The sequence below is a fragment of the Canis lupus genome, chromosome 4, assembly GCF_048164855.1.
Source record: "Canis lupus baileyi chromosome 4, mCanLup2.hap1, whole genome shotgun sequence".
NCBI classification, from domain to species: domain Eukaryota; kingdom Metazoa; phylum Chordata; class Mammalia; order Carnivora; family Canidae; genus Canis; species Canis lupus.
In genome coordinates, this window is record NC_132841.1 from 39,191,416 (window position 1) to 39,206,163 (window position 14,748).

The 14,748-nt window shown below is 47.6% G+C and overlaps 1 protein-coding gene across 1 annotated transcript in view; it reads right to left on the reverse strand.

Annotated features, from left to right (window-relative positions):
• Positions 1–3,859: 3,859 nt before the first annotated feature.
• The window catches only part of NSG2 (neuronal vesicle trafficking associated 2), a 58,754-nt gene continuing 47,865 nt past the window's right edge, over positions 3,860–14,748 (reverse strand). Inside the window, exons 4-5 of the mRNA XM_072824104.1 lie at positions 8,253–8,363; positions 3,860–5,676 (exon numbers count right to left, since the gene is read on the reverse strand). Coding sequence (XP_072680205.1) covers positions 5,485–5,676; positions 8,253–8,363 — 303 coding nt within the window. The 3' untranslated portion in view covers positions 3,860–5,484. The remainder of the gene's footprint in view (positions 5,677–8,252; positions 8,364–14,748) is intronic.

The window sequence follows — 14,748 nt, forward strand, 5'->3', positions numbered from 1 at the left end:
TGTCCTTCTCCGACTGACTTACTTCACTCAGCATAATACCCTCCAGTTCCATCCATGTCGAAGCAAATGGTGGGTATTTGTCGTTTCTAATGGCTGAGGAATATTCCATTGTATACATAGACCACATCTTCTTTATCCATCATCTGTCGATGGACACCGAGGGTCCTCCCACAGTTTGGCTATTGTGGACATTGCTGCTAGAAACATTGGGGTGCAGGTGTCCCGCACTGCCTCATTTTAAACCACATCAATCCTATGGGGGGGGTTAAATAAATAATTCCAATTGATAAATAAGGAAACTGAGCCTGAGGAAGCCATATTCAAGATATGGTAGCTATAATTTGTTGAATGCTGCCCACAGGTAAATCTTTAAATACTATTTCATTGAATTCTGACAAAATAAGGTAGGTACAATTATTGTCCCCATGTTAAAGATGGGGAGGCTGAAGCTGAGAGTGGGGAAAGGGAGTTAGCCAAGGCCACAGATCCAGGAGGGGCGGTTCCAGGAGAGTGTGCCCCCCAGGGACTCGGTCTCCCAGTCTGCCACATGCTCACCCACGCTCAGCACTGTGCTCACCTGGGGCCTTGGATTGATACAAAAATTACATCAATTCAGTCCACAGCCTCCAGACATCCTTTCCTTGGATGGAGACTGAGAGGCAGAGACAGAGAAAGACAAAGACAGAGAGAAGAGAGAGATGCAGAGTGTCCAGAGAGGGGATGGCCACCTTGGAGGGCAACTTTGACTAATGAACTCTGGGTCTGGGTTCTCAGAAGCAGATCACTTCTGACAAAAGGACAGAATCAGATGAACACCCTTCTGTGCCAGATTTGAGTCTGATCTATGGGGAATGACATTGATGTTGCCATGGAAACCAGTCTTGTTCCCTCTACTGTTCAGGAGTGCAGTTTTTTTCTCAAGAGATGGTGATGGGCACTTCTTGGGAAAATTACCCGGAACTTATTTCTCCTCCTCCTCCTCCTCCTCCTCCTTCTCCTCCTTCTCCTCCTCCTTCTCCTCCTCCTCCTCCTTCTTCTTCCACATGACTTCCCAGTCAGATTAGAACACAATGTAGGGTGAGGGGGGCAGGATAAATTGATCAACAGCAGCTCTGGCGGGTAGTCTTTTGATTTTCCAAGTTAAATGTACATCTCGCTAAATATCTCTGGACCTGCTTGCCTGCTGGGGTAACCCTGGGGCCAGCAGGGCATCTCCGAGGAGCAGCAATGGTGTCTCCAGGCCTCTCCCTCCCCACACCCCCTGGACCCAGAGCCCCAGGGGGACAGCAGCTGCATCCTGTGCGTGTTTGATCTTTGCACCCCGCACAGGCCCAGAGAGGACATCCCAGGAGCATGTGTGAGGAGCAGCCCTGGGTCCTCTCCCCTCCGCACCTCTGTGATGCTGTTCCGCTCACCTGGGAGTGCTATCTGCTCTGAGCTATCTTTTCTCCACCCCCGAATTCTCCCTTTCCAAACACAAGCTGTTTTTAAAGGCCCAGCTCTAAGGCCCGGTCCTCCAAGGACCCGTCACTGGCCCCCATACGCCATGCCTTCCATCTGTCTTATCTCCCTATCTACTGTGAGCCCCTCAAGAAAGCCGTTCCCAGTGTCTGCAAGTATGTTTTAAAAGGGTGGGAACCAAGGTGCTGTTTTATAATGATTTCCTGCCTTCCCCTGACTCTCCATCAGCCAGCAGTGCTCTGCAAAACCCTATCCTCCAAAACCAGAGCAGCTTTTCCCTGACCAAACCCTCTCTGGTTAAGCTCTTCTAGAACTAATCTTCCACTCCTTGGGTATTGTGGGAAGAGTTAGGTATCCTCTTCTTTTCTGCTGGGAGAGATTTGACTCTACCAAGAAGAGCACATGGCCCCAGGGGTGCCCCTGAAAACAGAGGTGTCCGTTGTCCATCACCTATTCCCTACCACTTCCTTCTTTCTGGTCGCACTCCCATAGCCTGTTCATTCCAGAGAAAAGATGACTTTGGTCTATTTTTTGAGGCAATGGAGTGGCAAATCCATTTATGACAGAATGTTTGAACATGTGTTCATTAAGCCTTTAGTGGACTTTGTGTAATTGAAAAAAATAGTGGGTGTTTACACGTTGGCCATATGGATCAGTCTGCCTCAACGAGTGAGCTGCCAGCCCGGATCCCTGCCCTGGCTTCACCGCGCCCTGAAGAGAGGCTGAATTCCTGGGCTCTGTGGGTATGGGTGGGATTGCCTAATGCCAGAGCTCAGCAGCATGGGTCTCCCCAAAGGACCGGAGCTATCTTCATTCTCCTTCCCACCAGGCATACATGAATGGCCACAATCCCCAGGGCAGCAACAAACCTGGAGCCTCAGCCTCCAACTCTGTCCAAAGTCAATCCCAGTCTTTCCCTCAAACATTCTGTCATCTAAGTTTGAGAAGAACTGTGAACACAACCCATAAACTACCAAGCAAAATATAGGGATGAGCAGTTACTGCTGAATGGAACCATGGTTGGGACACTGATACCAAAACCTATGGGTTGGAATCATGGGTCGGCCACTGCCTAACCACGTGACCTTTGTACAGGCTGCTGCACTGCTCCATGCCTCTGTTCCTCCATTCCAAAGTGGGGGTGAGGATGACAGCATGACGGCAGTGACACTGATGATGATACTTATCTTATGGAGCTGATGGAGGGTTATACATCACGCTTAGTAATCGGCACATAGCAAGGGGCATTCACGTGTTTGCTATTCAATTTTGGGACAGGGCTCAAAATCACAACCCCAAGATCAAGAGTCGCATGCTCTTCCGACTTTCGCCAGCCAGGTACCCCACATGTTTGCTATTATTAACATTAACAATTGATACTGAGTTCTGGTGGGGAATAAGCTAGTTTGCTTTTATGACAATTGACTTGACTTTAGGGTGGAATGAACTATAACCTTGACAGGGTTGCCCAGGGTCTTAGAGAAGCAGACTGGGAGGCAAGGAGCCATACGTACCTGGGTTTGAACCCCAGCTCATCTGCTATGGCCCTAGGGCCCCTCTCCATCCCTCTGGGCCTCAGTCTCCTTACCTATAAAACGGAGTCAGTTAATACCCCCTGCCATGGCTATAATAAACCTTAAAGCTACTTACGAAGGGAATCCCACTGATCACTCATCACCTTCCTCCTCAAGCTTTTGGCTAACAGCCAATTGTATTATACCGGTGGCATCCTCACACTCTTCTTTGCCAACATCTGTGTCCACGTCCAACTCCATCTCCAGATGTCAGGATGGTGACTATGCATCATTCATCACTGAATGCTGTGTGCCCAGCACCTCCTGGCCCTCCATGGCTGCTCAGGAAATACTCATGGTATTAAGGACATTGCACTGTAAGATAAATGGCTAGGTGTATCTCTTAGTCCTTGATTTTTTTAAATTAATTTTATTTATTTATTTATTTATTTATTTATTTATTTATTTATTTATTTATTTATGAGATAAAGACTGCAAGAGAGAACACAAGTGGGAAGGAGAGGAGAAAAACAGGCTCCCCTCTGAGCAGGGAGCCTGACACAGGGCTCAATCCTAGGACCCCAGGATCATGACCTGAGCCGAAGGGAGACGCTCTACTGATTGAGCCACCCAGGCGCCCCCTTAGTCCTTGTTTCTGACCCTCCCCACACCCCCGACCGGGAGCCCCAGGGGGTGGGGCATCATTTCAGGCCCCACCTGCCTAAGGATGGAGGTCTCCCAACAGCCCAATTCCAGCCCTGGCCTAATGAGACCCTCTGTCCCCAGAGCTCACCCTATGCTCAGGAACCAATCCCGGCCCCCAGCATCTTCCCACCAAGCTCACTGAGCAAAAGATCAGGAAAGTTGCAAAGGAAGGTCAAGAATTTCAGACACATCTATCTTTATTTGTTTCCTGTCAGAAAAATTCAAGAATTACACCAAAAAATACTTCAGCCTCTGCTACCTACTGACAAAAATACACCACAAAATTATAAAGCGCTCAGCAGTTTTGCTAGGGACAATTTGTTATTCCGCTTCGGATGACAAATGAATTTACAGGTGACTCGAGGTGGTGGGGTGGGAGGAGGAAAGTCAGATGATAGCATTTGGCAGGATAGTTTGAGCTATGATAGTCTTATTACCCAGCTGTTGTGTATGATAATTTCGGCAACATAGCAAGCCAGGAGAAAATGTCCTTTAAACAGCCTGTCTCAGCTTTGTGGGGAAACGGTACTACATATCAAATAACCAACTTTCCCAGCCAGTTCTGGCCTGCAGGCCTGGAGCCACATCCCACAGAGTGGGCCTCCTGGGCACCTTTGCAGGAGAGCCGTGTGGGAGTACCTGGTGTGGTCCCAGGACAGCAGGAGCCCTGGTCAATGCCAGATGCTGCCCCCTAGTCAGGGGCTTCTAGAACTAGATTGGGGACTTTGGGTGCTTGGCTGACAGCTGTCAGTACAACAGGTGGGCAAAAGACCATCACGTTTTTCAGCTTCCTTTAGGAGTGATTTGGCATTGTTGCAGCTCCAATCTTAAAGTCTCCCTGGCTGTCACCTGAGGTTCCTGGTTATGGCCCTTATCACTCTTCCAATTGTTATTAGTACTTTAGGAAACAAACAAACAAGAATTTTAAAAAGTGGTGCCTGTGCTTATAGCTTGGCCACATGTGATATGCCTGTCCTGTGCCTTGCTTCGTCCTGCATCCTGTCCTCTCCTCTCTCCCTTCCTACTCCTGTTGTCTCTTAAATACAGGCAGTATCCAGGTGTAGATCTAGAAACTCAGGAGAAAGTCTGCCTGCTGCTCAGTGTTTGCTTGTACCTATACATCCCCAGGCAGCCACATGGGTCGGCCCAAGCCCCAGCTCAGATTCTCATATGAATAATTTGTGCTAACTTGGTAAAACACACCCGTGGTGGGTGCTCTTCACTTTGGGTTGTGTGTGTCCAGGCTTCACAATGCCAAAATCAGCCCTCCTCTCCAACTATGCTGGTTCTGACTTCTTGTCTTTCTCTCCTGCAGGGCAGAGGCCAACCACATAGCCCCAGCCTGCCTCACTCACATTTCCTGTACCTTCCAAACCCCCCAAATGAAGCTACAGCTTCTCATCTAAGAAGTCCAGAGTCTGTGTTCTCTACTGCCCGTCAACGTCTTCCAGGTGCAGCCAGTTTAATCCTTCTTTGTTCATTTTGTTTCTTTTCCATTTTTAAATTTTCCTAACAAGTAATAAGCAGTGGCTTTGAAAATATCTTACATGGGAACAATCAACACGAAACATGCCTTTGTACATAATCCTGACTTGGGGACGAATCAACAATACCAAAGGACAAAAAGAAATATCAATTCAGACAACTCCAGTGCACAATATTTTCGGTGAGTTCCCCACCCACCCACCCCGGCCCCACCCCCACCCCCATATCCCAGGAGTACAGTGGTGTCTTATAACTGGAGCTTGGCTTAGCCAACAGGGGGTCCCCCTGTGTGCCCCCCATTCTGGCTGGGGGTGGGCCTCTAATGGCCCTGGGTCTTGGGAGGCTTGGGCTCATGGATGACAGCAGCCGCCGACAGCCATGGCCCAATGGCCCGAGCAGTGCTCTGCTTGGCCACGCTGTAGTGGCTGATGACCGTGTAGAAGCGGCTTCTGGAGTTGGGGTCCTGGGATGAGTAGTAAGCATCCAGGGAGGCCGGGATACAACGCTTGTGCTGAGGAAGAGAAAGACATAGTCAGGGGAGCTCAACAGACTACTTCCAACCCAACCTGTACCACGGCCACCCCATCTGGGGGCCACAGCCACAAGAGGCTCTCAGCCAAAGGGCAGGTGATGTCACCTGGCCTGGGCCTGGTACTCAGCACTCTTTGCCCAACATCATCATTATCACCATATCAAAGCTGCCACCTACTCAAAATCAGAAAAAAACAATGCTAGACTGGTGGTTGCTAGAGGCTGGGGGATGGGGTGAGGGTGAAGGTCGTAAAAGTGGTTAAAAGGCACAAACTTCCAGTTATAAAATAAATAAGCCCTGTGGATGTAATAGACAATGATGACTCTAACTAATAACACTGTATTGTATATTTGAAAGTTGCTAAGAGAGTTGATCTTAAACATGCTTCTCATAAGAAAAAAGATTTTTGTAACTGTGTAGTGATGGATGTTACCTAGACTTTTTAAAAAAGATTTTATTTATTTGAGAGAGAGAAAGAGCAAGAAAGCGGGAGAGCATGAGCAGGGGTGGGGGCCATGGGGAGAAGCAGACTCCCCACTGAGCAGGGAGCTGGATGATGGGCTCAGTCTCAAGAACCTGGGATCATTACCTGAGCTGAAGGGTTGACGTTTAACCAAGTGAGCCACCAAGGAGCCCCTGATGTTACCTAGACTTACATTCAAAAATATATGCAAATATTGAATCATCATGCTGATTCTTGAAACTAACCTAATGTTATTACATCAGTTATCCCTCCATTTACAAAAAGAAAGAGAAAGAAACCTGATGCTGATACCAATCCAAGGTCCTCTGTTCACTGACTGAGGCTATAGAGGCCACTACTAACAGCCCACCAGACCTCTCAATCCACTCATTCACCCATCTCCTGGTTGCTGCTCTGGGTCATTACTCCAGCCTATGGCTGTCTATTTTATTTCTTTGATTTTATATTTGTAACTCCTCTCTCTTTTATCAAAATCTTTCATGCCCAACATTGATTGAATTTCCTATTTGCATTATCCTATAATATATATCAAATGGTCACAAAATAACACTAATACTATGCCCAAAAGTTAGATTATTGAATAAACTTTAAGATATCTCTTCAACTTTCTGTATCCTTAGAATATATTCCACTGAGGGTGTACAGTCAATACACTGTACTCATTTGGAATATTTTCTTTTGTACGTTTATGCCCCCAAATTGATATAGAGCTAAGTTTCTTGTTAAACTTGTTTTTAATTTTCAGGAATGACTTCTTCTTCTTTATTTTTTAGATCTGTCAGACATTTACAGATACCAAGGATAAATGGATACATCTTGCTCCTCTTCCCTGTCCCCTCTACTCCCTTCCCTTCCACCCATTTTCCTAGTTTTTTCATTTATCCTTCTAGAATTCCTTTCTGAAAATATAAGCAAATATCTTTCCCCTCCCCTTTTCTCACACAAAGGCAGTGCCTTTTTTTCTTCATTACTATCCTGGGGGATATTCCAGATCCAGGTCTGGAGACCTCCCTCGCCTGTTTTCATGGTTGCACAGAAATCCCTTGTGTGAGCGCGGCATCATTCATTCAACTGTTCCCTCCTGAGACTTTTGCCTTTTTGAGAATCTCAGTTTTTAACTACTAGGAATGTAGTCTGAGAAAGTCACATTGTAGACTGAAGGACATGTGTTTCCAAGGCAGAACATTCCCCATTTGACTCCTTCACTTAGGAATGTAATGTGATGATATAGAAAACTCTCTTACCCTACACATTCTTACCCTATTTCCTCATATGTAAAATGGGAGCAAGAAAACCTATTTTTCAGAATGCATGTGCAGCTCAATTGAGATAATATTTATGAAAATATCTAGGAAAGGGTGTGACTTAGATGCTCAGTAATGCTCAGTAATGGCAATTTATAAATACTTGTATCACCTGTTTTTGCTGTAGAATAGATTCTGTCTTTATTACAACTAATATTCATTGAGAGCCCATTGTCTAGTAGGTCCTCTGCTAACTTAAATTCTCTCCCTAAGGCCTCACAAAAATCCTGCAGGAAGGTATTACCAGTGCCCATTTTGCAGGTAAGAGAACTGAGGTTCAGAGGGATAAGGAGATGCCCCAAAGTCATGCAGCTGATTGGGTTCTTCAAGGGAAGGAGATCCGAGCAGAGTTCAGTAGAAAAGGCCCAACAGAAGGACTCAGGACACCTCTAAAGCACACACTCCTACCACAGGAGCTGGGAATCAGACATCAAGCCAGGAAGAATGGTGCCAAAGCAGAGCCTTGTGAAGATGGACCCACCTATGTCAAGCAGAGGCAAGCTCTCCCTGACTCCTGACCTCCAGCCTGAAGCTGGACAACCTCCTGACTCCTGACTCTGGAGGGCACCATTTGGGAGGAGGAACTCTACTGCCTACTGGAAGGACACCAAGTCCTTTGTGAAAGTCCTTGCCTGACACATACTACATCTTAAATAGTCTGCAGGAGGTTGCCTGAATTTGGATTCCAGTGAAAAAAAGACACTGATAAACCCTTCAATTGAAGTTGGCCATCACCTGGGGCCACTCACCTGCCAGAAGCCCCTTACCTTATAGACAAATCCCTCTGGGCAGCTGTGGTCATAGGTGAAGGCTTTGTAAACCACCAGAAACACGATGCAGGCAAGGAAAGCGAGGGCCAGGCTGACAAGAATGGTGACCTGGAGGAAAACAGAGTTGAGAGTCATCCAGCCTCAGCCCTACCTGCCTTCAGCCTGGCACACAGGCAGGCTTGGAATTGTGGAGCTGGTAGGCAATGTGGTAGGTCAGAAAGAACAGGAGCAGCCTGGGGCCAGAAAAACTGGCTGTCTCACTCTGTCACTAACTTGGGGTATGACCTGGAGCAAAGCACCTGTACTCTTTAGGCCTCAGTTTCCCCCTTCTGCTACATACTTTCTGAAGCTCTCTCTTGGCCAATGTGTGATTTCCCCCCTCATTTAGTTTTCCTGATTTTGTTTTCCTGATTTTGTTCACTTTTCCTGTTAAGTGTGTGTGTGCTCAGGTGCAAAGGCTGCGGGGGTGGGGTTGGGGTGGGGGGAAATCATTAATCTGTCACTGTAATCATCTGTCACTTCCAGAGTTTCTGCCTTCCATCACCACCTCCCTCCCTACACTACTGAATTCCAATCTCAGATGCAATTGCCTCTTTCACCTCCACTTGGACATGCAGTAGTTACCTTAGACACATTACCAAACCAATCCCCTGCTCCTCGCCATCCCACATCTGTTCCATCTACATTTTTTACCCACCTCCACCTTTACAGTCACTCAGGCCAAAAATCTTGGAGTCATCCTTGACTCTTTTTCTCATATTCTACACCCAATCTGCAGTGGATGCTATGGTTTCTGCCTTCAAATACATCCACAGCTCCCGGCCATCTTCAACCCAGCCGAGTCATCCCCACCTCTCACCTGCAGTCCCAAAGCAGCCTCTGACTAGCAGCCTTCTCAACCCCTACAATGTGGTCACATGCAGCAGCGACCCAGGAGGTTCTTTCAAAATCTAAGTCAGGGCATGTCTCTTCTCCCCTCAAAAGCACCTCATGGTCTTCAAATTGCTCACAGTGAAAGCCTGGCTCCTAACCTTTATCTACAAGCAAGATTTAAAGAAAATAATACAACACTAAACAGACAAGATTTACCAGAAAGGAGTAAATGGCTAATTTCAGAGGCACCTCCAGGCTTGCACTGGCCCCTTCCCACTCCCCATGTAGAAAGTGGTAGTGTAGTCACCATGACATGGAGCACCTAGTGTAACAAGCAGGATTTTTTTCATGCTGTTTTTAAAAGCTGGTGGCTTTTTGAACGAGTTGGCCCAGAAATATGGGAGAATTACCTCTCATGGAGAGGTTTCTTCTGATTCAGAAGAAAAATAAAATCAACCTTGAGGATCCCCACCCTCTCCTTCCCATCCCAGGGCATGTTTATAAGACCAGAGGAGACAGAAGTCTATGTTGTTCTAAATGAATGGAGTTGTTTGTTGGCAGCATTATTTTTTAATTTTTATTTATTTATTCATGAGAGACAGAGAGAGAGAGAAGCAGAGACACAGGCAGAGGGAGAAGCAGGCTCCATGCGGGGAGCCCAATGTGGGACTCGATCCCAGGACCCTAGGATCACAACCTGAGCCAAAGGCAGGCACTCAACCACTGAACCACCCAGGCGTCCCTGACGGCAGCATTAAATATTGGGTGGGAGGCATTTGAAAAGGACAAGTGGAAGATGGAGATGGGAGGTGTCCCTCCAAACCCGATGGGCAGACCCTGTCTGTGAGAAGTACCCTATGCATATATGTATGAAGTTCTAGGACAATGTGCTATTATGATATAAGAAACATATATATTTGGGTCTTGTTCACAATTCCTGGCACACAGCTCCTAAAAAGCTTATAATTTCCTAAATTATAGGAGCACTAGAAGCATCTTTTGTTCTAATATTTGGGTTTTATGCCCAGTCCCTGAAATAGCCCAGATCCAAAGAGATGAAAGGAGTGTCTTTTATTATTCATAAGGAGCCCCTTGCAACCACACCTGAATTTGTTAGCGACATGACTTTTGGAAAGCCTCTAAGGATGGGGGCCATTTGTAAGGGAGCCAGCCATATGATTAGGGGGTTGGAACTTTCGACCCCACCTCTTCACCCATGGGGAGAGGAGAGATTGAGTTCAATCACTAATGGCCAATGATTTCATCAATTATGGCAATGATTTCATCAATCATGTAATGAAGCCTATACAAAAACCTTAACTGAAGGGATTTACAGAGTTTCCAGGCTGGTGAACAAGAATGCGTCCATATTCCGGGAGTGTGGCTCATTCTGTTACTCTACACAGGGACAGAAGCTCTCGTGCTTCCTTCCACACTTGGCCATGTGTATCTCCTCAGGGGGCTCTTCATTTGTATCCTTCGTAATAAATCAATAATACTAAGTAAAACGCTTTCCTGAGTTCTGTGACCTGTTCCAACAAACTATTAAAACTGAGGAGGAGGTGGTAGGAGCTCCCAGTGAAGAGCCACTTGTTCAGGAACACAGATACAGCCTGGGACTTGGAACTGGCATCTGAATCAGGCAGTCTGTTGGGACTGAGCCCTTAACTTGTGGGGTGGGCACTCACTCCAGCACCTAGTGTCAGAGTTGAGTTAAACTACAGAACATCTAGTCACTGTCCACTGAGAATTGCAGAATTACCTGGTGTGGGAAAAACCTCACACGTTTGATGTCAGAAGTGTGGTGGAAGGATGGAGAAAAAGTACTTTTTCCTTTCAGATGGTGACATGGAAAATTCACTTCTTTTTTTAAGATTTTTTATTTATTCATTTGAGAAAGAGAGAGAGAAAGCACAAACAGGGGGAGAAGCAGAGGGAGAGAGAGAAGCAGACTCCCCACTAAGCTGGGAGCCCAATATGGGGCTCCACCCCAGGACCTGGAGATCATGACCTGAGCTGAAAGCGGACACCCAACCATCTAAGCCACCCCAGTGCCCCTGCAATATTCACTTCTAAACTCTTGTCAGCACAGTGCGATGTTTGCTCTCTCCATTTGCACATTGAACTCTCAGTCTGTTGCACACTCATCAGCCTCCTGCGCAAGATTGGGGTGGTGGTGGGGTGGGATGGGGGAGTGCAGAGATCAGACTGGAATCACCCATGTAGGATGTGGAGAGAGATAAAGATGTCAGAGGAGGCTGGAACCTGAAGCAAGAGATGCCCCAAATATGCATACACCCCCCTAGGGACCTTGAAAATAGTATCTGATTAGTAGAGGGAAGGGCGCCACCACAGACCACTAGCTATGCTAAGGACTAGGAATACTTAGTCAGCAGATGTTTGGAGTATAGAGGTAAAGAATCTTAAATGCCCAGATTTCCCAATAGCCAAGGGTAGAAACAGCCCAAATGTCCATCAACTAATAAATGAATAAGTACATTGTCCATCCATATAACAGAATATTATTCATCCATAAAAAGGAATGAGGTACTGGTAGATAGTACAAATGTAAACATGGACCTTGGACCTTGCAAACATGCCAAATGAAAGACACCAGACATAAAAAGCCACATATTGTATGATTCCATTTATAGAAATATCCAGAATAGGTCAGTTTGTAGAGACAGAATGCTGATTGGTGGTTGCCAGGGGTTGGGGGTGAGGGGAAGGGGGAATGACAGCCATGGAAACAGTTTCTGTTTGGGGTGATGTTTTGGAATTAGGTAGGGGTGGTACTTGCACACTATTGTGAATGCACTAAATGGCATTGAATTTTTCACTTTAGTTAATTCATATGTGAAATTTACCTCAATTTTTAAAAAGTTCCCAGAGCCCAGGTTGATTCTTTCCATCAAAAGGGCCTTAAAGTCCTGCTGGTATGCCCTACCAGAGCCATGTATGAGACTGAGACACAGACATGCTTGTAGGCATGTCCATGGACAAAGGACAGCTGCATACCTCACCTGTGCCAAGGAGAGAATAGGGGCCTGCAGCCCCACCCTACCACCACCGCCAGTTTGATTCAGGGACTGGGGCAGCCCCTGGAAAGCCCCCATCCTAATGTGACCTGAGTGAGCAGAGACCCAGTCTCTTGCCTGACCCAGCAGGGGCGTCCCCGGGTCAGCAGCGTGTTGGTGAAGAGGAGGAGACACTGAGATCTGGAGCAGGGCCCAGCACCCCTGTCCATGGGGCACATTCCCCTTAAGGGTAGGGGGGCTCTTCCCTTCCTAACACCCCTGAGTTAAGCCCTGTTATGCCCCCACCTAGTAGGGGTAGGGTCTGATTCACCACAGTACTCCCAGAGCTCAACAGGTAACCACAGTAAATGTTTCTGGAACAAGAAAAAAGAGGGAGGGAGTCAAGGAGAGAGGGAGGGAAGGAAGATCTTGTAAGATTCAATGCTGAAATGCCAAGCTTGCAACCACTATGGTAGACTCCGATTTATTGGCTCAGGGATGGTAGGTCCAGGACATGGGCAGTCTTATGAACTCTCAGAGTATGATTATAATATACAATCAAGGACGAGGACCACCGCTCTAGTATGACTAGGTATGAGTGGTTCTCAAGCTGGCCACACTTTCTTAGAATATCCTGGGCAGTATTTTAAACAATCCTGATGCTCTGAACCTGCCCCAGAACAATGACACCAAAGTCTCTTATGGGAGAGTCCAAGCCCCAAGGTGGTCGTCATGCACAGGCAGTGCTGAGAAGAGTGTAGTACATAGACACCGGGCACGGTGCCCTATATCACTGCCAGAGACAAGCGTCTGGTACTGGAGGAGGATGCCAGGAACACAGCCCACCCAAGGGATTATGCTGAGCGAGGCTAACTCCTGCCATGTGTTTCAGAGCCCCGCAATAAGGCTGAGCAGAGACCATTTAAAGGAAAGTGGGCTTTGCCTCCCTGTCCTGAATCTTGATAACTTCTGCAGCAGGAGGTCCTAAGAGCCTGTGGAGGTCAGAAAATACAGGGCTGTGACCAAGCACAGGCCCTCCCTTGGAGCCTCACAGACCACAGGGTGAGGGAAAGGTGGACAGATGGATGTGGGCACATGCAGCACATGGGGTGGCACCATGAGTGAGGGCATCTGCAAAGGGGAGCCTGGAGGTAAGGGATCCTGGGAGGCCTCCTGGGGGAGGCAATGTTGGAAGTAACTTCAGGGAAGAATGCTACGATAGGAAAGGAAAAAGGTTCTGAGCAGAGGAGAAAAAAACATCATATGGTTTGACATGGCTGGCCAGAGGATGCAAGAGAGCAGGAGAGAGGTCTGGGGCAATGAGTAGGTGGCAAGAGGACAGAGAAGGAGGGACAAGGCTAAAACTTGGACTTTATCCCCAGGGTAACAGGGAGCCCCTGAAGGTGTTTTTTTTTTTTTAAGATTTTACTTATTTATTCATGAGAGACACAGAGAGAGAGGCAGAGAGACACAGGCAGAGGGAGAAGCAGGCTCCCTAAGGGGATCCTGGTGCAGGACTCGATCCCAGGATCCCAGGATCACCACCTGAGCCAAAGGCAGATGTTCTACCACTGAGCCACCAGGTTGCCCCCCCCACCCCCACCCCTGGAAGGTTTTGAGGAGGGAAGTGAGAGGATATAAATTATGCTTTGGAAATATGTCTCTGGAGGCAACATGGAGGCAGGCTTGCAGGAGTGTGGCTAGAGGCAGAGAGGCCAGTGGGAAGGCTGATGCACTAGGGCATGCCTCAAATGCTGAAGCTGAACTTGAGGCAGGGGGGATGGAAGGGGTGCATGGTTTGAGAAGCTCCTAGGAGGTGAGCAGAGTGATGTGAGAGGGGAGGGGGGGGGATGCTGACTTTGGGGACAAAGGGTGACATTTGCGCTGGTCTAGATTCTTGGAAACAGCATTGTTGGAAGAGAAGCAGGGAGTAGACCAAGGTTTCTAATTGGGTACCTGGGTGAGATACTCCCTGAGGAGGGCTCCCAATGGGGCCTCCTGTGGAACTGGCCATCCTCAGCTGGCCTCTCCCTTTCTGACAGATAATTAGTGCTTTGGTCCCTACAGTAAAACTCCCAGCACAGAGAGGGGAGCCTCGGAGAGGACCCCAGAGAGAGGCTCCTACTTCCCCACAAAGCATCTTGCAATGTGAAAGCCTGGCTGCAGATCAGTATTGACTGGATTTGTACAACCTCAGAGAGGTCCTACAGCCCTCAGCTTCACTTCCTGATGTAACAGCCTGGATCTAGAAATGGGTCCCGTGCTAAATTTGGGTTTCTTGAGAGGTGCGGTCCTCATCACTGGACATAGCTCCTTCTCCCTGACTCCAGGCCCACCCTTCACACACTCATCCATGCATCCACTCAGCACACTTTTATGAAGGGTGCACAGGAAGCCAGATGCTGCTATATAGTCCTAAATTGGGGAACTTATGGCAGAAACAGGGTCAGACTCTGAACAAGCAAAATCACAAAGAAATAATTATAAAACAAGCCCTGAGTGGGATCTGGAACAGCACATACCAGGGGTAGGGTGGTCCAAGGTGAGAGAAGGAGCCCTGCACAAGAAGTCTCTGGCCAGAGTGGTTCAGGATGAGGCACCAG